The 24914-nt window shown below is 40.1% G+C and overlaps 1 protein-coding gene across 5 annotated transcripts in view; it reads left to right on the plus strand.

Moving 5' to 3' along the window:
* AMBRA1 (autophagy and beclin 1 regulator 1) overlaps positions 1-24914 on the plus strand; it is a 124760-nt gene that overhangs the window by 17842 nt on the left and 82004 nt on the right. For all 5 annotated transcript variants that reach the window (XM_090140931.1, XM_031593457.2, XM_090140934.1 and 2 more), the window contains 2 exons: positions 12816-12902; positions 19502-19684. In XM_090140931.1, the coding sequence (XP_089997057.1) occupies positions 12816-12902; positions 19502-19684 (270 nt within the window). The remainder of the gene's footprint in view (positions 1-12815; positions 12903-19501; positions 19685-24914) is intronic.

The following is a 24914-nucleotide window of genomic DNA, read 5'->3' on the forward strand; positions in this document are numbered from 1 at the left end:
ATTGAGGTCCAGTTTTTCTGAGGTTCTCCAAGCTGTTCATTAATTCAAATGTAGGTTTTGGTTGTTTTCCCCTCTGAGGATTGATAGTTGCCTCACTTCTAACATCAAAGTGAAAAGAAATTGGTCTGTGAAATGTGCTGCATGAAATTGGCAATAGAAGCTTTTGGCAAGATCGGGATAAAGGAAAGATAATTGAGCAACAGATGATAGCTGGCTTCATTTTTTTTTTCTGTAAATTGTTAATTAAAAATGGATTGAGAAAGCATTGTGTTAATACTATAATCTTTGTGAAGAAGGTGGTCCTGTAAGTACCTTAAACCATTGTTGTTGCGTGGGCCAATTTCAGATTTATAATAAGTTGAATAAGGATATGACAGAATCCTTCTACTCAGAGAGGCCTGAGGACCGAGGTCCCTTGTGCCCTGGCTTTTGCTATGCACAGTGAGCCCAGTCATCTTTCCCGGGCTGAGACTGCAGAGCTTGGCTGAGATGAGGAAGTTACATACAGGGTAATGAGTGAGATCCAGTCATCCACATTGTATGCGGTGAGTTTGGCTGTGGTATTGCCCTCAGAAAGATGTCAGTGCTCTACCTGTGGTTTCACATGCTGGGCGGCCATAGATCTCTGCTATGGTCCTGCCAGGCCCATGAAAGCCTAAAGTGGTGGCAGGTGCAGCAGGGCTGTTCTTTCTGTTCACAGCACACCTTTCTTCAGTCCTGACGGTGTTCCTGACAGCTTGTAGCTCTCAATATACTCAGTAAGGTATGAAAAGGAACACGCAGTCTGTTTCCCTCTAATTTCTCTGAACTCTTTTCGTTTCCTTATTGCCTTGCTGCCACAAGGTGGTAATGTTGCTTTTACTCTTTGCTTTCCTTGTCTCATTGCAGATCTAAAATGTTTGAGTTCTTGTAAACAGGAAAAAACCCATAGCTTGAGATCCCATCCCTTTCCACTCCTAGTCCTAAATTGCAGTTTATCTACCTAGTTGTCATATATTTGTAGGTTCTTTGGTATTTGGGGAAAGGCATGAATGGGGGGAAATGACTCTGATACAGAATGCAGCCAAGACGGCCGCTCAGCTTCTTGGCTTTTGTAAGGTTTTGTAAGGATAGCTGTGGATCTCGAGGTGAAATGGGTATTTTATATAACAAGTAAATACCCACAAGTTGAAGCTGTAAGAGACCTTGACAACTTCACCAAATTCATCTCAAATTCTCACTCGTTTCCTACCAAATCTGGAGGTACTTTACAAACTACCTTGAAGATTTTTGTCCCCACTTAAATGGGTGCTCATCCTTCCTCTGAAGACTTCCATAATATGTGGCTTGTTTTCTGGAGGAACGCTTGGCAGATGTTGGCTGGAGTTTGGGTCACCACCTTTTCCGTGGGGCAGTTTATTTTTTTGTTCAAGTATACCTTGAACCATTATCTACATTTTAGGCTTTTCCATAATGTGTATATGTTCATGGAGTTTGCTTTTTTTTCTGATGTAGACAGGCATGGCTTATTCATGACCATGAGGGGATGCCTCTTACACATCTTCCGTTTCTAAATAGTAGCTATGATGTTGACTTGTGGTCAGGCGAGTCCAGGCTGTGATTAAAGTAGTTTGGCAGAGTAGGAACACCCACATTCCTGCCTGGTGATGGGAAGTGCTGTATATAGGATGGAAAAGGTATATAGTGATTATGGAGTTCCTGCTAGAGCCTGAGCCTCTCATGCTGCTCTAGTTTTTGGTTTAATTGACCAGGCTGTTGACATTTGTGCATATATTGACTCTTGGTAGGTTTTTCACTATTTAAAGCAGTGGATTGTGCATCACTCATATCCTATCCTTAAAAAACAACCAAAATATTTCCCTATCCCCTCTTGTGGGCTTGGAATTGCCTCTCATGAGACATTTCCGTGCCTGAAATGTATCATCAAAATGGCTAGAGGTAGCCTAAAATTGAAGAGAAGAATGTAGTGCTTCTGCCCTTGCTTTTGTTTGAAGGGAAGGAAACTGAAGCATGGGGGAACTGAAGCCTTGCCCAAACCTACTAAGCGTGTCTTGTAGCGGAGACAGAATGCATGCGTACTGTATTCAACCTTGTTTAGTTCCTTAATTAACAAAAACAGTGTTGTTACTATTTTTTCCTAATTGTTTACAGCAACTGTGGTTTGTTTATTCAAATATTTAATATTTATTACAGCAGTGATGTATTAAGTTCAATTAAAAAGGGGGAGTGGAGCAGGAGAATGACAGTGCATTGCTCAGCTGTAGATGCAGCAGTACGATTCTGACTGCTCAGAACAAACATCAGTGTAAATGTTTCCTTTGCCAAATCTAAACCAACGAATCTATCAGTAGATGTTGAGTGGGTTTGTCATTTGTCTGTGACTCCTAAACTCAGGCCCGTCACTACTGGAAACTCTGCTAGATTTGTGCCCTGGCACTTTTATTTTGGGCTGTTTTGTTTGAACTGATGGTGTTTAGACATCACCTTCCTGCTGGGATAAAATTTGTATTCTGAATTCTTGCTCTGTTGTCAAGTGAAAAACAAAGCTTGGAAGATTCTGTAGGAAACATGGACTGAAGAATTTTGGCCAGACAGCTGGCTTTAAGTAAGGTACACAAGGAAAAATGATTATATAGGTCTTACAGTAGTAAGTTCTTTCATAGGTGTTGTGGAAAGAAGGGCTTTCTTGCAAACTTTGTAGCCTTTGTGTATAAAATAGTAGTTTTGGAAAGGTTTGTGCTGTTTCAAGCTTGTTAAATTCTAAATACACTTGTTACAAATAATGGTAACTAGAGATGAGTAATATCTCGGTAGTGAGTGGGATAAATGGATGTTGTTAATGGGTTTGCAACCAGAGCAAACTGGTTCGGGTTTGTGTTTGGGAAGAGGGACGTAAGAGGAGAAGGGCAAAACTGGAGGATATGAATGAGTTCTGGAAACATTAGCATGGATGTGCAGGAACAAAGATGACTCTGCTAGCTGTGTTGGTGGCTGAGATGTGTAGATTACAGACACACCCGGCTGGTGTTGTTTATTTGGCCTTTTTTAACAATGGAAAATAAAAATGGCTTTCATCATGAAAATGTTACAGCAGCAGGAATTGCTGGAGAGGCTATAGTGGTACCTAAGTGGGCAGCTCTGTGCCAGCTCTGGAGGTTTTCTGCCACTGTCATGCTTTGGTGTTTTTTTCCAAACCAAGTGCGCTATTTACGTAGACAGGAAAGACTTTGTTTTACTGAGATGTTAGAAGTTTGAGCTCGTGGATATTCTGTGAGTTGTTATGTAGAAGGACAAGTGAAAGATGCATCCTCTCGTTCCTCCCTCTGCCTTTGACGACCGGTTTCCTGACTGAAGAATAATGTAAGGTTGCTTTTCTACTTCCTTACTGAGAATTGCTTGAGGGGAAAGAATGATTCCTGTGCTTTCATTCTTGCAGTGACTAATGGAAGTTACTCCATGTTGCTGAGCTTCCCACTGGACTTCAGAAAGCTGACCATGGGCAGTCTTTGCCAAATTTAGGAAAAGGCTTAAGCCTTCTTTTCTTTTTGTTGGTCTGAATTTAAATATGCAGCAGTGGCTGTAGCAGATTCTTGCAGCAGCTTTGCTTGCAAATTGAGCATGTACAAAAGCAACACTGCCTTATCAAATACCTTAATGGAGTTTTCTCAGCTAAACCACTTCCTTTCTCTTACCTCTTTCTTGTCAGCCAGGCCTAGAATCAAGGGTTCACCAATAGAAGAAATAGCTAAACTTCGCTTTCTTTCAGTCTCAGGGAAATGAAGACTTGCTTCCCTACAGATCTCTGTGAAGGAACTGTTTTATGACTTGTCTTCTTGTTCACTTGTCTTTCTGCTCCTGGATGGTAGCAAGAGAAATTGGACATAAGTTTTTTTTCCTTTATTAAAATGGAAGAGCTGCATGCTTTCAAACTGTGTTACGTTATTGCTTCCCCTGCAGGTAAGGTTTTGGTGCTTGAGGTTTCTATTTATTTGTAGGGAGGCCAGTAAGAGATGACCATGAAATAAAGATCTTTAACGCAGGTTGCTTGGAAGTTGGAAGACAACTATCTGAGACATCATAAAACAGCTTTCCTACAGGTCTGGAGAAGTGTGCATGGCTTTCTTCCCTTGGAAGCTGTTCTTTGTTAGGTTGTCCATTTCCTGTGTTGTCTGCATGGGGCTTCCACGCACGCTCATGCTCCCACTACAGCATCATGGACAGCAGGTCCAGGTAGGCTCACTTGCTCTGGAGAGGTTGCTTCTGTTCACCTGTTAACGTATGTATGCTGGGTTTGTGCATGTGATATTCTGTGTAGGAGATTACTCTGAACTTACAATTAATAGTGGTCTTTGAGATGGTTAACTTCTCTAGCTCTGATTTCTCAGTATCAATTGTCTAGCTTGAAATAAGTAACATGAACACCATATCTTAGTTTTTCTTTCACCAATAAATTAGTTGTCAGCAGGCTTTCAGACCTCCTGTTTTAGACCTGCTTGCTTCGGTAAAGGATTTTTGGAGCTTTCTTGAGTGTGAGGTGGATTTGGTTGGAGATGTTGATGGTAGAATGTGCCTCTTTTTAATGCTAATAGGAGCCCTTAATCGTTAGATGTGCAGTCACTTACATATATTGCATGCTCATGCTCATTTTTCACGCTCTTTATGAATGCACACAGCACAGTGAGCCTGGGGACAAATTGCCCTCATCCAATTACTCGCTCCTTATTAGAGAATCTGGGCCCGAGAATTTGCAGTGGAGCGCACATTCACTCCTTGGGCCTGGAGCAAGTGGAGAGGGAAAGAGAGGGACCTGTGATGTGACTCAGTAATACAACTGTAACCAAAATAGTGATGATTCTTGATTTCTCCAGTTGAGCCATTCTGGTCTGTTGAATAACTAACATGCATTTTAAACATTTTGCACATACATATTTAACTGATTGCGCCAAATGGCTGTCTGTGTGATGTAACTGACGCCCTCCCTTTCTCTTCTCAAGAAAGCACCTGCTGGAGCTGAAGTCTGTGAATAAACAGGGTTTAGTATCTGCCAGGAAACTGATTCATTTTTCTGCCCAGAATGCGTTAGTATCAAATCCTTCCCCCGTCTTCACGAGGTGGGAGGGCTGGGGTAAATGGCTGAACAGTCCTGCAGGTCGTCTCTTGACCCTGGGTCTTTTCATTATTTCAGCCTGCCCAAGAGTATTTTAAATGAAGTGATTGATGTGCAGTGGGACCTCTGTTTTCATACACTTAGAAACCCACAGAGATAGCAGTATAGTTCTTGCCCCCTCAAGAAAGATACCTCCTCTTCAATTCCCTATGGAGAAGTGGGAGTCCTATGTAATTCTCCCAGAAGCTGATGCAGATCTGTGTGCATGGTTATGCAGAGATTTTTGCTGTCCGCATAATCTGTGCTGTTGCAGTCTCCCTGAATGAGGAGAGTTTGGGGCATATGCTATGCATGTGAGTGCAGGTAGAAGAGCCCTCAGAAGAATAAAGCAGTCTGCAGGCTCAGGGAGTTCAGTGTGTTGGCTATCTTCTGGCCTTGCTTTCAGGCCTTTTCTTCATAGCCATGATGGCTATGACCTGGCCATTGGCTGTATTTCTGGTACATAATCACATGTTGGTAAGAGTCTGTGTAGGAATGTTTGTCTTCAGCTTGGCTTGTCCCATCCTGAGTGCAGTTATAAATCTACTACTATAGAGCAAAACAGCATGTGCAGTAGCTCATGTTGTTGTATACATTTCTTCCTCTGCTTAAGTCTTGCTATGGTATAATAAGTATAGGATCTTTCATCGTTCTTTTTTCCTCTGAGAGTTATTGCCAAACTAATCAATGCAGTTGTAGCTGTTCTTTTAATATCTGTCATGGATATGTGCTTCTCTTGCCTGTTGAAATAACACATTAATTGTTCCTCGGGTGCTGTGTGATGAGGACCTCTGCGTAATGCTCCCTCATCTTTTGTTCTGATGCATGACCTTTATCAGCAGGTGAAATAATAGATTAAGAATGTGACTTTGGGTCCACTTAAGAGAATTCATCATCTTCCTCAGAGCCATTGACCTTCCCTGTGATGAGCTTAAAGGTGCTGTGTAGTTCCTGTGTCATCTGGTGGTAAGTGGAGCTTGAAGTGCAGTAATAACAGAATCTATGTAGTATTACCGTCTAATTCAATGGACATTGTTAAATGCAAAACAGTTAAATGTTCTTGAAGCTGTCTGCTCCTTGCCTCATGATTAAGGGAACTTAAATCCAAACATTTATTTCTACTGCTCGTACTTTTGCCTGCAGTTCTTTATTTCCTGTAACTTCTTTTCCCTATGCTCCTTCCCAATAGACTCATTTCCATCCTAGCTGAACACCTGACATGCTGTCTATTTTCTAAAATATACTTAGAATTTGCTTTCTACAGGATTCTTACACTGAGTCAGTGAAGGAAGAAAATATTTTTCACAAGAATTTGTCTTGTATACAACCTTCTCTTTCAGAAAAATAGATTCTGATTTTCTGAGAATGCCACACTGTCTTCTCGGTCTTCATCCACCCATCAGAATTAGCACAAACTCTTTTTCCCAAGCAGACCAAAGTGTTCTACAAAGACCGTGTTTGGAAGATATCTGTAATTGTGTTTGTATCTTTGCTGTCACTGTTCCCTCCTTCCCCTAAAGAAAGAAGACCCTAAAAGGCATTCATTGTATTAAGTAACTCTTCTAACTCTTCTCCCCAAAAACAAACAAAAAAAATCACCTAAACCCCATATGAGTGAAAGAATGCCTAGTGGTGCTTAGATAACTATAAGGAAGGCAGCCACAAGCTCTTGCTCTTTATTGGGGAGGAGGAGTTGCACAACACAGATATGAACAAGGGGTTGGAGGAGCTAACTCACAGCTGTGAGACTAGGTAATTATTTAGATTTTCATCAGTACTGACTGAGGGATCTCTCTCAGATTTATCTGGGTGTCATATCTTGCAGGAGCTTACAGCTGCCATAAGAAAAGCGTATTCTTGTTTGACCATTTTTTCACTTCTAGTCATCTGCTTGTGGTCTGTCTTAACTCAGTCTTGATGCCAAGCTTGCTGTGACTAACCATAGTCATGCAAAAGTTGAAATAAGTCTAGAAATGTGAGCTTAGAGGTATCAGAGTAGATTCTGTAAAGGACTTAATTTTAGAAATCATCTTTTCAGGCAATCTTTAAGATTGCATACTGATTGCTTTTTTGCTTTAAGCTTGAATATAAAACTGGTGATAGCAATAATATTTGGAGTTCTACAAAAGCTAAAAAATGCCTAATGGTTTCTGTATATGTGACTTCATTTGTTTTTTTGAAATTAGGCAAGGCAATACGGAGTTCTATGGTGAAATAATTTGACCCTGTTCTTCAGAGAAAAGGGAAAGGGGAAAATAACTGAAACCATTGGATCGGTTTGGATTAGGTTTTTGTTCATCATAGCCCCACTTCTAATCTTCTACTGAGACTATAAGTGATCTCCAAGAATTAATTGGACTTGTTAGCAGCTAATAAATGAGCCTAGGATTTGAGAGTGGGTAGCATTACTGTTGGAGAGATGGAGACCGTTCATCTGTCTTCATGCTTCAGCTTTCTTGCTTTCTGTTGATCATTAGATTCCTTTGTTATCCTCCTCTTGTTTTTAACTGTTGTTGTTTTTTACGATCATTAGGAACAGATCCATACGGACAGTCGCTCGAGAGAGCTGACTGCTAACTGTAAGTCGAAGAGCTGAGAAAAGGATGTGGGTGTAGTGCTGTAACAGCACCTCCCAGTGAGTGGCAGGGAATGTAAAACCAGGGGAGACGTAGAACCAGAGAAGGAAGTTCACAGAAGCTGCTAGAATTGTCAGTATACTCCTGCAAGAGATAATTAAGAAATGCTGTCTTAGGCCCACTTCATAGCTGAAGGCTGGGGCTGTCTGAAGGGTAGGAGTGTGTGCTGCCCTTAGTGTGCTTTTTTGCACTGGTTTCTTCTGGTTGTTCTTGTTTAAATGATGCACAAGCAATTGCTCACCACTCCCTGACTGATGCCCAGCTAGCCTCCAAGCAGTGGAAGAGCACAAGATGAGCTCCCACCCCCTTCAGAACTCCTTCTGCATGATGTTATATGGTATGGAAAATCTCTTTGGCTGGTTTAAGCCAGCTGTCCTAAATCTGTTCCTTCCCAACTCCCTGTGCCCTTAGCTGAGAGTGGCCTTGGTTCTGTACAACACTGCTTAGCAGCAACTACCAACATCAGTGTGTTATCAGCATTGTTTTTCTCCTAGAAACAGAAACAGAATCATACTGGACACTGAAGAAAACAATTCCATCCCAGCCAAAACTAAGACACTGCTGTGCAGTAGCAGCTTAGGAGGATGAAGCTGATTGAACAATCTTTTGGCTTTAAGGAAACAGCCTCGTGCTGTGTGAGTGCATCCCTTTTGGAAGGAGAGGAGAGCCCTTCCCTCTGTGTTTGGTGTTTGGATAGAAGCACTGCTCAGTAATACACGTGCTATGACAGCAAATCCAAGATTTGGTGTAAGGAACTGCATATTGCTAGAATCTGTCGCTAAGAAGTTAAATTGCTGCATTTAAGTATCTTCTCAAAGCATGCCTGGATGAATCATTTTGTCCCAGGAGGCTTTCGTGGTGATCCTCGCCCCCAGGGAGTATGGCACAGTCTGGTGGTTGATGTGCTTGCAGGAGATTACATCCTAACTTTTTTCCCCCTCGTGCTGCATCTTCTGGCATTCAGCTGCTTCAATCCTGAGAAATTTTCCTTTTTCATTTATAGCATTTAGCACATCCATGTTATCCCTCATGCTCTTAGTTGAAGGCTTTCTGTAACTCGGCCTTCGCTTCCTTTTCCCCTACAGTAATGATTGCTGCTGTTTGCAGCCACAAGTGAATGGAGTGCATATAGAGTGGCAGTCTAATAGTTCTGATGTCTGATGGAAAAGACATTTCGTGAGACACCAGTGCTGATGAAAAGGCAGTTTATATCTTCTTGTAGTAGTTTTAAAAACAACAACAACAAAACTGACAAAGAACTGCAATCCCCCTCCTCCAAATTTAGCAGGCTGGGCCAGAAGCATCTCCCAGGGTGAGCAGAGTTAATTCTCATCATCGTGGCAGTGACTGACAACCTGGAGGATGATAATGTGTGATTTTTCCTGGTGAGCGGGGGAGGAGAGTGGAAATTGCAGTTTTTCTGCTAATTGTACTTTAGATGTCATTTGTGACAATTTCATATTGTCTAGACAGAGATAGTGGAGCAGTTGCTTGTACAAAGCCTGGTGTTAGCCTGTTATATATCTGGGTAGCAAAAATTGGGAGCCGGGGGGGGGGGGGGGAGGGGGAATGCAGCAAGGAGGAGAGGAAGAGGATTCTGTAAGCTCCAGAAAGGATTTGAGTGTCAGGCATGATCTACTGAAACGTTTCCAAAGAAGGTGCAAGAGATGTGTATTTTTGTTCTCTCTTTGCATGCTTCTCTGCTGGAAACAGACATTTACTGGCTAGCAGTGTCTTGTATCTGCTGCTACTTGTCTGTGCATTGTCTTTACCCTCCTTAATAAAATTGCTACTAACCTGAGTAATGTATACTTTGGTAGGCTACTGGGCTATGTTAGACACTGGACTTACCTAAAACATGCACTCTGTGCCCCTTTTGGGACTTAGGATGGCAAAAACTGCAAATGCAGCATCTAAGACTACTGTAGAATGCAACATGAATTAGTTTAAAAACATTTATCTGCTTCCTTGGGGACAGTAGGTTACACTATCTGTATCAAATTAGACATGTTATTGATGATTATAGCAGTGTATCTATCATTGGACCTGTTTGTAAGTAGCAGATGCATTCAAATCTGTAACTTGAGCCTCAAGAGCTTAGTCTAGAATGAGTTAGTTAAGTAATAGATGTTATGTGTGTTCAGTACTCAGGTTTTAGTACGGAGTTTGTTATTCTTGGGAGCATTAAGTGCAGAGATCCATCTGGATCTCAGGAGATTGTACTTTGCCTTTTTTGTTTTGCTTTTTTTCCTGTCATATATATTGATTTCCACCTGTTTGTTGCTCTTAGTAATTTGAGACGGCACAGTTGTAGGATAATTAAGAATCTACAACCTTTAGCAGTTTCTTAGCAGAATTATCTTCGTCCATGTGGTTTCAATGTGGCCCTACTGAGTGGTTTGTGTACCTTGCTGTGATGTAGTGCAGGAGGTGTCTTTGGTGCTGGCAGACTTGGAAGACTCTTGAAGGACTGCATTAACTGAGACTGTTCAACTCTGCAGTCTCAGTGCATCCTATGGATGGCACTTAATGAAGCGTATCTGTCATCCCTCAACAGCTTCTGTTGCTTCATGTTCCAAGCTGACGAGGTAAAATCACATGGCTGTGAAGCCTCTAGGAAGTCTGTTTACCTGGATAATTGGGTGTTGGGTGTCAGTCTGTGGCTCAGTCAATTGCTGGTTTATGTTTTACCTGAAGTAACACTTAATGGTTTTCGTTGGAGATGATAATTACCTTGTGAAGCAAGGCTCTTCATATTTTATTTCAAGAATCAGATAGGGTCTAAACTGTGTTTTCAATCAGAGTGCCTCTTGGTATGATTATCCCAAGGTACTGTGTGCCTTGCTACTGCTTCTTGTTCAAAGCTCCACAGCTGACATGCATGGGACTGCTGTCACTGCAGGGCAAAGCTTCTAAAAGAGACTGCTCTAAGCCTCCCCTTGCACACCAGATTGCCAGATGCTGGGCTGTGGGGTGTGTGATGCTGCATGGACTGAATGTGGGCTGTGGGACACTGTTTGTCTTGCTGCACATTTGGGCCTGGCACATGGAACAAGGAAATGTTCCTGGTTTTGCTGTTTTGTTTGAAGCATCATTTGTAGAACATTAAGCTATTTATGCAGACTTAGAATAAACTGCTCTGGGTTTTGGAGAGCAGTGCTTGTGCAGAAATTAGATGGGGCTGGTCAGTAGGATTATTGCAGGCTGCTGAGTTTGGAGAGCTGTGTGTGTGCAAGCAGCCCATGAAAGCAGACAAAAAAAAAACCACGCTAAAACAAAACCATTGCAGGTATCAGTTCTGCTCATGACAAATCATCCAGTCATCTGTCTCTGCCTTTCAGAAGTAATAAAAGCTGTTTATCTGTGTTGGGTTCTAGTGGTTGTAGGTCTGCTGTATAAAACTGTTGTACCATTAATTTTGGATTGGCTGCTTTTGCATGTATGAACTTCTGTACTTGGAGCAGGAGAGAGATTTTGGTGAGCCAGGATTAAAGTATTGTAACTTTCTGGGGAGCTATGGAATTCGCAGTTTCTAGCAGTGTTGAAGGTGAGAGCTTTAGATTCAGTGACTTGGGGAATTAATTCATTTCAATAAGAGATTTAATAACTATTCTTGAATAAGAGAGATAATGTCCAGACAGCTTTGTGCCAGAGTGAATAGGATTCTTTACCTCCTGTGAAGTCCTAGTGCTTTGTAGCAAGCACTGAGTCTCTGGAGCCAGGGCATGCCAAGTAACTGAAGCGATCTTGTGCTTCTCCGTGTGTTCTAGATTTAAAATTTAAAACTAAGATTTTATTCATTTGTTTTATTCCTGGAAGGCAATCCAGATCTATCTTGTGATTCTGATGGGAGGAGGGGTAAGTCTGCTACTGGGAAAAACATATGTCATTTGCATTCCTGCTGTGCTTACCTGAGAGATTCTGGGTAGGCTTATGCTCTCAGTAGCTCTGTTCTCTTGTGATATTATGACTTGCTGTCCAGAAGGTGGGAAGTTGGATGTAGATCTGGTCCACCATCTTGCTTCCTGTGTTGACATTTGGTGTCCTGCATTGCAAATGCTAACTGCAAAGGAGGAATGTGAGGCTAAGACTGATAGATTCAGACCTTTCTCGCCAAGTGTGTGGGGGGTGAGTAGAACAGATGTGGTGTCGGATCTCTTTGACTTTCAAACCATAACAATTTTCATTTGATTTACAATGACTGGAAAACAGAATTTAGCAGGAGCTCCAAGGCAAAAAGACTTGAAAGGAAACTCAGACGCATTATAAACTTTAGTAGTTGATTTTTCCACTCTCCAAACTCACTCAAAATCATCTCTCTTGTAAGTGTTAATGTAATGGCTGCAGCAGGCTCGACTGAGTCAGCCTTGAAACAATGTCATCCTCCGCTCTGTGGCAAGAAGCTTCATAGAGGTGCACGTAGAAGCTGTGGTGGAGGACATGTTCCTGTTATATACTTTGATTCTGCTGCCTTCATGACTCAGACTTCCTTCTCACATATTCAAGCTGTCTGGCTGCATTTGCATACATTTACTTCTTGAGTGAATATTTGATATCTCTCCCAGTGACTGATTAAGATACAGAGGAAATGAACACTTTTGTGTCCAAAAACCTCCTCCTGAGCCCTGAGTCTAAGACTGAATATCATATTGTGAATATTTGCCAACAGTGCCCTTAGTCTCTGTTGCGAACTATGTCCCATGCTCGTTAGCCAGTTTTGTGGATCTGGCAAATTGGGATAGCTTGTCTCCAAAGCAGAAATGACATCTGCATCCTTCTCTTGAAATGTGGTAGTTGGTTTGGGATGACTCTTCTTACTTGAGGTATTCTTTCTTTTGTATAGTGAAGATGTTACTGTTTGTATAGCTACGTGGCAAAAACACGTCATCAGTCACTGATTTAGTGTGTTGCAGAATTCTCTGCACCAATGGTGGAAGTAGTTCTAAGAGACTTTAGAAAATAGGACATAAGCCGGAGAGACTTCATAGGAGGACTTCAATTTTTTTTTATTTTTTTTTAAATTTTATTTTTAGGAGGTTGCTGGAGTCTTCCCTCATTTCGTTATCTCGCTATGATGGAGCAGGGTCCCGGGAACATCCAATCTATCCAGATCCAGCCAGGTAAGAGCTAAACGCAATTTGAAGGCATTTTAGTTTCATGGACAAGATTACAAATATCCCTGAATCCTTTGAGAGTGATCCTAGTATAGGTCCTATCTCCTCCCTACTGACTTGCTATAGAGACAGAGCTCAAACTGAATGTGAAAAAGTCATTAGGCCTTGAGGTGAATGAGGAAATGAGAAGGAAATTGCTGTTGAGGTAAGCACATAAAGATTCCTGAAATCATTTGAGATGGAGAACACTAGGTGGCAAACAGGTGCAACAGTAAATGAGATGTTATAAATGCATCAGAAATATCTTCTGAAGAAAAATGAAGAAAAAAATAAATTGTCTATTTGGGATCAAGGGAGACTGCAGTAAAGACAGCTGAGAACAGGCAGTGTGCTTGGAAGAATGAAATGTCTCTGCAAGTGTATCTGTATGAGAGAGCACAACCAGAATGTTAAGTATACTTAACTGAGAACAAATTATTGACAATTATATCTGAAGAGTCATGAATCATTGACATTAGACATGGAAACACCTGTAGTGCTGCTTAATCTCCAGAAGAGGTGGGAGTGTTGTAGAAGACTAGAAAAAGCAAACATGGTAGAGTTATCAAAAATGGAAACAAGTGATCTTTGCAGTTACCACTTCGTGTATTAAGAAAGCAACAGATGGGATGTTGTGACCCACAGACTGTCAGAAGAGATGATAGAATTGTTAACAGCAAGCAGCTATGGAAGCTTTCAAAAACTAACTTACAACAAAATGAGCTTTCATTAGATGGGTTTAACAAAGCTATGAATGAGGAAAATTGAGTGAATTTTAATCATTTAGACTCTTAAGGAACCTCTGGTGTAATTGCATGCATAAACTAGGATTTATCATAAAAGAGAATAGTATGGGTATAGCAGAGTATCAAAATTAAATATCTAAGTTGCTGGAGTAGTTTCATTTTGTTCTTTTCTACGTTGACAACAGCCTATGTTTTTATTCGGACAACACTTCAAGTACGGATTTTGAAATAAGAAGTGATGTTACAAACTAGCCAAGCAGTATAATTATGCTAGTAGGCAACTCTTTGCTGACGCTGTATAAGTAAATCTTTATAGAAGTGAAGTATTATATTAAGCCTTTTTCCACCTATTGTGAAGAAATTTGCTCTACGAAGATGGCTCAGAGGCTTAGAGGTGATGTAAAACTGTCTGTGAGTGAGGTGTAAGGTAGAGTGTGCTGCCTATGTGTGAGGTCATTGGAAAACGTGTCAAGGTCTTGACAACTGAGTATCAGAGCAAAGCTGATAAATGTAAAAGCTTTCTGGATGAACATTGATTAAATGGTATGTAGAGGGTTGATTCACCTGGAGAGATGAAAATGGTATTTTACAAATATTAGTAAAAGTATACTACTACATTTAGGTCAGTTTGTGGATAAGTGCTGTTAAATGTCTGGAAATACACCAGTCCTTATTTTCTGGAATGCATAATACAGCATTTTCTTGATTGCTTGATTTTTAGCAGATTTCTTGAGCAGATATTGTAAAAAATGGTTCTTGCTCTCGGGAATTGTAGTTTAAATAGGAAAAAAAGCAGGAGTGCCTGCTTAGGTTACTGATTTGTTTTTTCCTCCTGTGTGAGATCTCTCCCATGATGAAGCTCAGTAAAGTGTATGAAAAGGGATGACTGTGTGAGACATGTCCTAGCATAAGAAAGAGCATTGCCAAAAGTATTTTTATACTTGAAGCTATTTTTGAACTGATACAGCATTCTTCTTGTGAAAGTTCAGCCTTTTTTTTTTAATCCTATAGAAGGTATAGTAGTGTGAGTTTATAAGGATCTTAGGAAGAACAGTCCAATGTTGAAACCTCTAAGAGGTTTAATTTGTTCCACTCAGTGCCACTTTATCTTTTTCAGAGAATGAGGTACATAATGTTAATCAGCGTGAGCTGGAAATTTTGAGTAGAGAGTGAGATGAGTTATTTTCCTTAATAAATCTTTCTGGTGTGCTAGGGTAGTAGAATCTTTTTAATTGTCACTTGACCTTGTTAGAAATTGGAGGGAGGTGAATAAATGGAATGCTACTGTTTGAGTTTTCTGTAGCATCATAAGTTTGTAACAGGAAACTTAGAACTTTCAGATGTTCTTAGAAAAACAAAGCAACAACAGCAAAAAAACTGGAGAAAGTGAAACAAAGACAGAATACTTGATCTATACGCCTTAAGACCTAGTTATTTCCAATGGATTTTTTTTTTTTTAATTTCATCCTTGCTCTGAAGAATTTAGTTTCAATTGTTTTTGTTTCAGCATCTCCTTTCTGTAATGGCACTGCATTTGAACAGCCTAGGTCAAGAATGAGGCAGGGAGGATGTTTCTGAAGTTACCTCAGGCTTAGAATGAATATTCAGGTGTAGAGTACAGTGGAGTTTCTCATTGGCTTTGCTGAACTAATGTGAACTAATGAATGCTAAGGTCATTTTGACTCTAGGTTGTTCTTCATAGATCAGATGTATTAAGCTTAGGAAACAAGCTGCTTAGGAATCAAATAGAGCTGGCATCAAAAGACCACCTCTTATAGTACTTTAAATAAAGATATTCCACAAGATGCCTCCAGACTACATATACAGAGGAACACAGGACTGGTTGGTAAGTGCATCTCTAGAAAAATCTAAGCTTCTGGATCAGTTGCTGGAAAAGAAATGCTTAGGTTGGCAGTTTGTCAAGCCTGAATGTTGTCTCTGAGTTGAAGGAATGGAAGCAACTAAAAGTTGGTGTCCATTGCCAGTGCTGCCTTCAGCTCAAGCATTCATTGGTGATGGCTATGCTTCTGTAGTAATCAACATGGAAATCAATGTCACCAGTCAGGCAACCACTTTAAAAAGTCTTCTGGTTGAGAAACATTCATGGGTGTGAGTTATAGTAATGTGAATATCCTGATCATCAGATCAGTCTGAGTTGATGAGTGTTGTCTTTCCTTCTGAGACATTAGGGAGCTTGGAGGTCTGCAGAGCAGCCTAGTGCCCTTGCATGTATGGTATGCTGATTCTTGCTGTGGTCATTCTGGGCAGCTGTGTGTAGTCATCCTTCAGCTGAAGTTCTTGTGATTTTTACTTTTCCTTCCTCTGAAGCCACTACAATGGGAAAAGGTGAAGAGGAGCATTCTTTGTTTAAAATATTTTCATGTTCTCTGTAAACTTGTCCAGGTTGTTCAGGTATCTGACTGTAGCTGATGACATTGTGCAATGCAGTAGCTGTTTCTTTAATGCTCATAATGCCATTTTGTGTAAGATACTTGAACTTAATGGTAGTAAAACATTTCTTTCAGATCCTCATATTCTTTCAGTTCCTCTTACTGGCCAGCCAGCAGCTAGGTACCCAGAGAAAACCCCATCTCTCAGTGACATAGCTGCTGGATGAGACAGGAGCTGTTTGGTTCTGGTTTTTGTACAGCAGCAATTCTCCTACTCAGTGCCTTGTTCTGTGTCTGTTACTTGTGGCAGTATCATCTCTTCTACTCCAAACCATCTGCTTCAGTACCCAGGGTCCAGTCACCTAGAGACTAGGTTAATTCAGGTCCTGTGGTGTTGTCAGATACAGCTGACTGTCCTGGGGATGCAAACTTGGGTTAAGAATTATTGGGTAAACTCTACTTGTGCTTTGCCATTGCTTTTTTTTTTTTTTTCGGAAGCTTAGGTGGGAAATAATGAATCAAGCAGTCTACTGTGATTGGCTTGTGTTCAGCCAGCTGGTAGATGAGCTGCAGTCACTGCAGTGACTGATTTACAATTGTATTCAGTAGCTGAATGAACTTAAGAGGTATTTTCAATGTTAAACAGTATTTCTTATGCTGCTTTGCAGCATTCTGCTCCCTCCAGGACAGCTAAATCCCTTATGTTGGTTCTCAGTTCTGATTTGTGTCATGACCATATTCTGGAGACAGATACAGCCTGACAAATATGACTTTTTTTGTTATGCGTGCACTCATCTGCAAAGATTAATTCCCTAGCCTATTGCCTTGAATATGTTTCTCCCCTGTACTGTTGTATGTTATCACTTGCACCTTTCTTTCTGTGTATCAGACTTAAGCTTCTTGTCTTACCTTTGGAAATCCTCTTCATCGTCTATCCATTTTGCATGCCACATGCTGTCAGGAAGCTGAATCTGGCTGCTAGTCATCCGTTATTGCCAGTCTTTATTGCTTATTCTTTCATGTTCTTCAAACAAGAATCATTGTGTTTCTCTTGTGATGTGCTGCATGGCTTGAGAATATCAGATGTCTGCAAAATTCATTCTTTGCGTCTTTCTCTAAAATTCTCCCTGTGTGTGCAATTAACAAAGAAAAAGGTTTAAATGATTATGCTTCTGGATTGCTGAGACCACTGATCGTATTTTCTTGTATTACCTTGTGCCTGTGTTCCTTTCTTTGTCTATATGCACATATTGTACTGTAGACTTATTTTCTTGGCATATGCAGAGACATTGGATTATGCAAAAGGCCAAAGAAGAGAACAGATTTTTGTTTATATGTGCATTTCTGTAAGGCCTTGCTTATTTTTTTTTTTATATACTTGGCCTGGTAAGTCTTCAGGGGAGTTAAGAGAGGGTAAAGAGAAATGCTATGTACAGCCAAGTCTTTTACATTATGAAAGCATGAACAGCTTTAACTCATCTAACAGTGTGTAAAAGACAAAGGAAACATCCAAAATAAAGTGCATGTGTATGGTTCTCCTTACCACTTTTGCTGTCTGTTGAGAACCTTAGCAGACCTCATAACTTCTAGTCTGCCTGCAGATTAGCTATGCTGAAGAAATAGCAGCCTGGTAGTGTATGGGGAGTTTACAACAAGGAAGAGGTGTCTCTTACTCTCCACATATTTCTCATTACCTTCTTTTTTGCTTACATGCCCTGAATGTATGGAGGAATGGGAGATTGATTGTCCTTGATGGTTGTCTGCAGCCAAAACAACATTAATAACAATCAGTCTCTTGGAGAATTAGTACTTTTTTTTTTTTGTGCTGCTTTAGGGAGCAATCTCTCAAAATGCTATTAAATATAGATTTCCAGTGAAACATGACTAGGGATAGTAGCTGAGCACTTTGTCAGATTTGGTCTGATTGTTTGCTGCTCATGCTGGTGGATGTAAATATATTCATTCATCTTAATCGTAGTATTTCACCATAGAACCAGCACAGCTTGCTTTGGATTGGGATGAGTGGGCAGGGAAGAAAGTCTAAGCCATATAACAATCGTATTATCAAAGGATGATTATGGAGTTACATTTTGTCATTAGTTGTAGTATAACTCAGTCAACCTTCGTAGTGGTGGCCACAGTGAGAGTGAATATGACCTTAAGAGTTGTCATGGATGACAGTGAGGTCTGTTGTGAAAAGACTTAACGTTACAGCTCTGTTCTGAAGATGGTTAGCATTCACGGAAAGCAGAAAGTCTGCCTCTTATGTGGTTGCAAAAAAGTGTATTTTCATCTCTATATAACTCCCTGTTTACTTAAGTTTTTGTTTCATTTTTTCTTTGTTAAAAGCTGCTCAAACTTTTATCTGTAGACAAAAGTATGACTGTACATTCTATTATCGGTCTTTTGCCTGTGATGCCTTTACAGAAAAGGAGATCAGCATGTACCAGGGTCATGAAAATATAGTCTGGTAACTTGCATTGATGAAAAAAATGAAAATCAAACATATATGGAATGGGAGAACTAGAAGTTAAAGGAATAGGCATGTTAATGTCTTCAGTTTTTGAGGTTTTGTTGTTTGTCCCTTTCCCTAAATCTTTGTTCAAGTCTAACTCAAAGGTGAAGACCATGATTCTTCAAGTCTCTAGGCTTTGATAATGAATAACTGTGCCACAGAAAGCGTGCACTAGAAATTGTGGATGTACATAGGGTGGGAAAACTGTATTTTTACCCATTTAGCACAAAGGAACTGGCTGATACTAGTACATGATGGCTGATGGAAACAAAGGCCAAATTATACTTGTGAAAGGATTAAGAGTTAATTGCAGAGAAAGGTGGGGTGCAGGGTTTCAATCACAGTGCTAGTCTCAGAACAGTTAGGGGGGCTGATAAAGCTATCATTATATGAAATCCTTACCATTTGGGTTACAAAGTATTGAAAACAGTTTAACTTTTTTTTCCACACTTGATGTTTTGTACTGTTCCTACAAAGTACTCTCAAGACAGCACCACCTTGATTCACTGTTTGAACACTAGTGCTGTTTGGCATTGCTAGTATTGTGCATTCAGACTGGGAGTGGTCTTGCTTCTTACCAGTGATGGTTTCTGGGATTAGTTGTGTGATCTGGTAATGAAAGAATGGATTCTGAAGACTTCTAGGAAAAGAATTTCTGTTCTGTGGTTGAAGTTTTTGTTTACAGATATTCTATAGTGCTTATATTTGCACAACAGGAGAATCATGTAGGTGTGAAATGTATGAAGGGAAAACTAGTTTTACTTTCTTTCTTTCCTTACACTGTCTTATTTGTGGATAAAATATAACCAACCTGTTTTGTGCTGATACCGTCTTGGAGCTCCCACGGAAGGGCAAGGTTGGCTGTCATTCTATACTTCTGTAACAAGTGTCTGTATGTATCTCTCTCTTGCTCAGGTTATCTCCTGCTGCATATTATGCTCAGAGGATGATTCAGTATCTTTCTCGGAGGGACAGTATTCGGCAGCGATCTATGCGATACCAACAGAACCGGCTCCGCTCTTCCTCCTCCTCTTCTTCCGCTTCAGAGAACCCAAGCCCGTCTGTAGAGGGAAATGACCTGGAATTTGAAGATTTTGAGTAAGTGTGCATATGCTGTCTTGCCCTTTTGCTAGTATGTTGTCAGCAAAGGACCACTTTGTGGCCTCCTGCTGCTTACTAAGCAAAGACATCTCAGGCCTCCTATCTGAGGGGGTAAGTTTAGATCATTCATTCAGTCCTTCAATGAAAGCGAATTGCTACAAATTGATCTTGTCGTTTCTGTTACAAAAAATGAAAGAGGCTTCAGGCAAACTTGGCACATGATTCTATCTCAACCAGATTTAAAGGACTGTTGAACAGAGGAAAGGAGAATTTTGTTTTGTAGCAAAATTGATAAGGAGACAAAAGTATATTAGAGCTTTAAAATATTGAGATAACTAAGAACAACCAAGGAGGCTTTGCAGAACTTAGTTCTGAAGTCTGAGGCTATTGGAGACAGCCAGCATGTTCCATTACTTTTACTTGTTGTATCTATACAATTTTGTCAGTTTACTTGAAGTTTCTGGGATTGCATTTTTGGAAGACTTTTTGCTTGTGAATCTGTGTTAAGGCTTAATTTCCTGTAAGGAGAGCAAATGGCTTCTCATGTCAAAATGAGGAATGGCCCTGCGTCCTAACCTTAGAACTGCACTTCTATAAGCCACTGTATTTCTTTCTGAACAGTTTTCCTGACAGACTTTTAAGTCTGCTCTCTAACATTGGCTTTTGGACTTTTAGTGATACCAAAGTGATCCCAGAGAACAAATTTATAGCAAATCCTTTCTAATTAGATGGGAATAGAGTAATAGGCCATTTAGGATGGCATGGAAACTAAAAGCTCAGGCATTTAATTGAAAATGAATTCTAGAAGAAAAGAGAATGACTGTTCTCATTTGTCTTCAGTCATTCCCTTTAAGTAGGAGACTTTTCCTTTGGTATTTTAAGTATTTCACTAATTTTTTTTTTTCCTTTTTCGTGTATATTATGCTTAAGACACGGGATTATTGTGAACATGGTTCTAAAAGTAGTCCATACAGACAGTGTGGTAGGGAGATGCGTATTGTTTGAGAGGAGCTTTGAGCCCCTCATACATCTGGGCTTTTGTGTTGTTCCTACCAGCAGAGGATGCTGTCAACTTCATTACTGTCAGAATTTTCTTGTTTGCTTGCTGTAATTGCACATGCTTGAGATGGCATGATGCTAAAGCTCCATGCCCTTTGTGTCAGCATGAAGTCCTTTATGAAGAATGCTGGTAAGACTGTTCCCAGAAAAGCAAGACATTAATCCCTTTCAAGTGGTGGTAGAATAGTTGTTTGTTTTTTTTCTTTCCTGGGTGTTATTTTGTGGAGCTGTTGTTTCATGCTCCAGCAATTATTCAGAACTATAGGGTGAATGAGTATCTCCCCTGTCACTGTGACTTTGTATAAGATGAAAATGAAGGGGAATAAGGTAATGCAGAAGAGTCACTGACTAGTAGGTTTTTTCAAGCAGTACCCTGGCCTGGAAAAGCAGAAATGTGCTGGCTGCTGAGCCAATTTTGTAAGGCGGGCTTCACAAGAGCAGACCTTTATTTCTTTTACTCCATTCCCTTCATCGGAGGCAATTTGTTCTGCAGGGAAAAGAAAAGCTAGTAGAATCTCCATTCACAGAGTCAGGCAAATACCCACAGAGAAGTGTGTTCCCCTGTAGATAATATTCATGTGGTGAAAGCACCCAGTCAGGGAACACTTCAGTGAACCAAGCTCATTGGTTGTCTTTCATTTCTTACTGAGCAAGGAGAAGTGCTCATTCCTTACTGTATAGTGGCTGAATTTGTTGGTTGAATGTTTCATACTGAATTCTTGTCTGTGCATTCAAGACATTGTCTTTTTCCTTCTCTGCTTCATTATTTCTCCTGGCTGATTAGAGGGAGCTGCTGTGCAGGGTCCTTTGAGCTGAAACTTGTCTCCTGACTCATTTGATTTCTGCTGAGACTACACAATGAAATGTTTTGCGCAGAATTCTTTCTTCTCCTTTTGACTCCTGTATCCCTGCTTTTTACTTTGTTGCCTGAGCAGAGTCATATGTTTCTTTCTTGCCCTAGTCCAGGTGTTCTGATTTCCCTGCTTCTCCTGATCTGACGCGTTACAGAGAATTGTTTCTTTGTATCTCTGGATGCAGCTCATGCTTTTCTATTGGTATCCAATGAACTACTCTCAATGTAAAAGCAATAGCAATTTCCCTCAATGCTTTATCTTTCTAAACTGATTAATGCAATTGGTTTTAATTAATGCAGTCTCTCTTCTTGACTCTTGATGTCCAGGTAAGTTAAAAGTGGAGGTAGCATTAAACACCAGTTGGTTTTACTGTATGTAAAGCTGTGGGCAAGGAACAAGTCTAGTACATGTGCAGAGTGCCTACCAGACAGGTCATCTTTGGGCTTCTGAGGAGTCTCCTCCTCTAGGATTCACTGTTACATCTTTTCAGCTTTGCTTACCTGATGGTCTAGTGTACAGGACACAGGAACCTTGGTCTCTAAGCTGTTTGTATGCATATGGCCCATAAATTTAAGCTAACTCTTCTTGCCCTCAGTAACTTGATTTCATTTTCTTCAGAATGCCTGCAATTTCTCCAGAATCTCATTTGAATTAATTCATAAATACATTTTGTTTCTGGTAGTGATAGCTGTAGAGTTGATCTAAGTATGTGGAATAGAGTGGGTTTTTTTCATAGATATTAGTAATATCCTTTCATTATACCAGCTGCTATGGGCAGAGGGAGGAGGAAGACACAAGCTATACCTGTATTATTTGATCTAATAAGATGTTATCTCTCTGCATGCACTGCCTGTGTTTAGCCTGTCACTGCTGTCATCTCACTGCTTATTAAATACAACTGACAACTGTAAACTTAGTCATGTCTGCAAGAAAGTATTTTATAAAGACTGTAATGTATATACAGACTGTAATATTAGGTTATTAACAGATAAATTGATATGAGTGGGTTTTTAGGGTGGCATTCTATGAATTCTAAGCTAAAATGAAAATGTTTATTGTATTCTGGTGTAAGAGTCTCTGAGTGGTGAATGACAATTTTGTTCTAACTGGTGGAAATAGATTCTTTGTAGAAGAAGTCATAGATGTTGAACTTGCTAATTTCAAGGTCTTTTTGAGTGCATTCTGTTTTGGAACATGTAGTAAGTTTAGATTTATGGAGGTAAACTGTATTTTCACTTGTTCAATAAGTTTGACTGGATCTCTTCTGGAGCCTCTTACTCTGGCGTAAAGTATGGGGTTAAAATATGGGAGTTAGTGATTCCAAGGACTCCTTGGATATTGCATATTAATTTTTTGTGTGTAATTCAAAATCAATCACCCTAATCATTATGTGAAGCTGTTTCTGCAGGTTTATTTTTCCCATCCATGTAACTTTTTTTTTTTTGCTGCAAATATGGAAAAGAATACAGGTTCTTTTATCTGCCATACTGAAAAGCAGATATATAGTACAGTGTACCTCCTTGTCTGACAGCCTTGCTCAAAAATCCTTCAATTCTGTGAAGGCTTTCAAGCTGGGGCTAAAGGTGTGGCTGTGGCTGACTCCTGCTTTTGAGGGCAGGAGTTGCCTGTTAGAATGTAGTTATGAAGGATCTTGGAGATAACACTTCTTTAACATCTGCAGCTTTTTCTTCTTTTGTCCTTTTTCATTCTTCTTAAAAGCATGTGTGTTGGGCATTCAGTTGTGCCACTGTCACAGAATAGGAAGGTCTTTCCTGTGCTGTCTCTATACAAGAAGGATTTCACCTCCCAGACCTAGAGAACTTGTTTTGGTGCTTTATCTTTTTTATTTCTTTTAAGACATTTCAGAGCACCCAAGCAGAGAATATGAGCACCATAGGCACTGTTCTACTGAGACCATAATGGGCACTTTGTTTTTGTGGAAGCAGTCTTTTGCTTAGCAGAAGTGATGGATCACCTGTGGAAAGCTTACAAGATTCTGGGTAAAATCATTTAGCTTTTTTTGTCAACTTTAAATCCTTTCATTTAAAGCATTTCTGGACCTAGACTTCTCAGATGGGCATCTGGAAGAGGTCCCTCCATAAGCGTGTAAGAGTCCACCATGTCTATTTTCTGCCACTTGCAGTTTCATTATTGATGCTGTCACAACTAGAATTGGCAAATCCAAGTTCTTCCAGTACTCTCTTGTCTTAATAAGTTCAGTGATTGAAGTCTGCCAGCTGGTTGCCTCTTTATTGGGTCAGTATGTCTCACTTGTACTTTGTTTTAATATGATTTTATTTTAGAGAGTGATATGGTAGATTTTTCCCTTCTTCTGTAGATGAATTGTTTTGTTTTTTTCAGTGATAGCCAGTGTTCTGCTTGGAGCTGGCATTTTGGTTTAACTTTTATGTATTAAGTAGGAAAGTTCATGGCTAATTAGGCACTTCTGCAAGATATCCAGGCAATCACTTTTCTTTCAGAATGTCTTAATGTAATATATCTTTTATATTTTTTAGAAAGCGTGATGTGTCTTGGTATCTGAAAATATTAGGAACTGCCTGGAAGCAGTTGTGTTCTGAATTAGTATTACCTGAGAAAAGCCTGAAGGGATGTGCAGTGGCCATGGCAATGTGGTTACTCAGTGTCAATTGGATAGCACAGGCTTTTGACTCTTCTCTCAGTTGCTTGTCAAGGGGAAGGGTGGAAATTGGGTGTGGAAAAGGAGTTGCGTATCGCAATGAAAAATTAGCATGTAGTTTTCTTAATGCCCGAATGGAAAGAAATGTTTGGATGGTTAAAGTGAATGAGGGGAGAAGAGTTTAAGATTACCATTTACTGAAATATTTTTTTCCTTATACTCATGAAGGAATTCCATACTTGTTTTAAAATCCAGTTTTTGCCTTTTCAATCTAACTACATATTGTTTGCTGGAGATGCAGAACTATTAAAGCACTAATCTGTAGAAATGCAATCAGTTCACAATGTACCTGCTGTTTTCCCTGTCCAGTGTGCATTAATTTATTTCAGAGTCCTTTTTCAATTATTGTGATAGCCTTCAACTTCTGCAAAAGAAACTCTGAAAAGTAGGACTGGAGTTTTATTGTCAGGAGAACAGAGAGTTTAGAAGGGCTGGAGTTTTTGTGAGATTTGAGATAAGTATGGAGCTTTTTAATCAGCAGTTCCAGGACAGCAACTAAAAGCAATTCTGTTGAGAAGGGAGTAGGGAATCCCGGAGGTAAGGAAGAAGGCTACTTTGTAAGATGATTGTAGCTTAGTTGACATCACGTCCATGTGGATGGGATGCCAAATATTCA

This window comes from Phasianus colchicus, chromosome 5 (genome assembly GCF_987193195.1).
Source record: "Phasianus colchicus chromosome 5, bPhaCol1.hap1.1, whole genome shotgun sequence".
Taxonomy (NCBI): Eukaryota; Metazoa; Chordata; class Aves; order Galliformes; family Phasianidae; genus Phasianus; species Phasianus colchicus.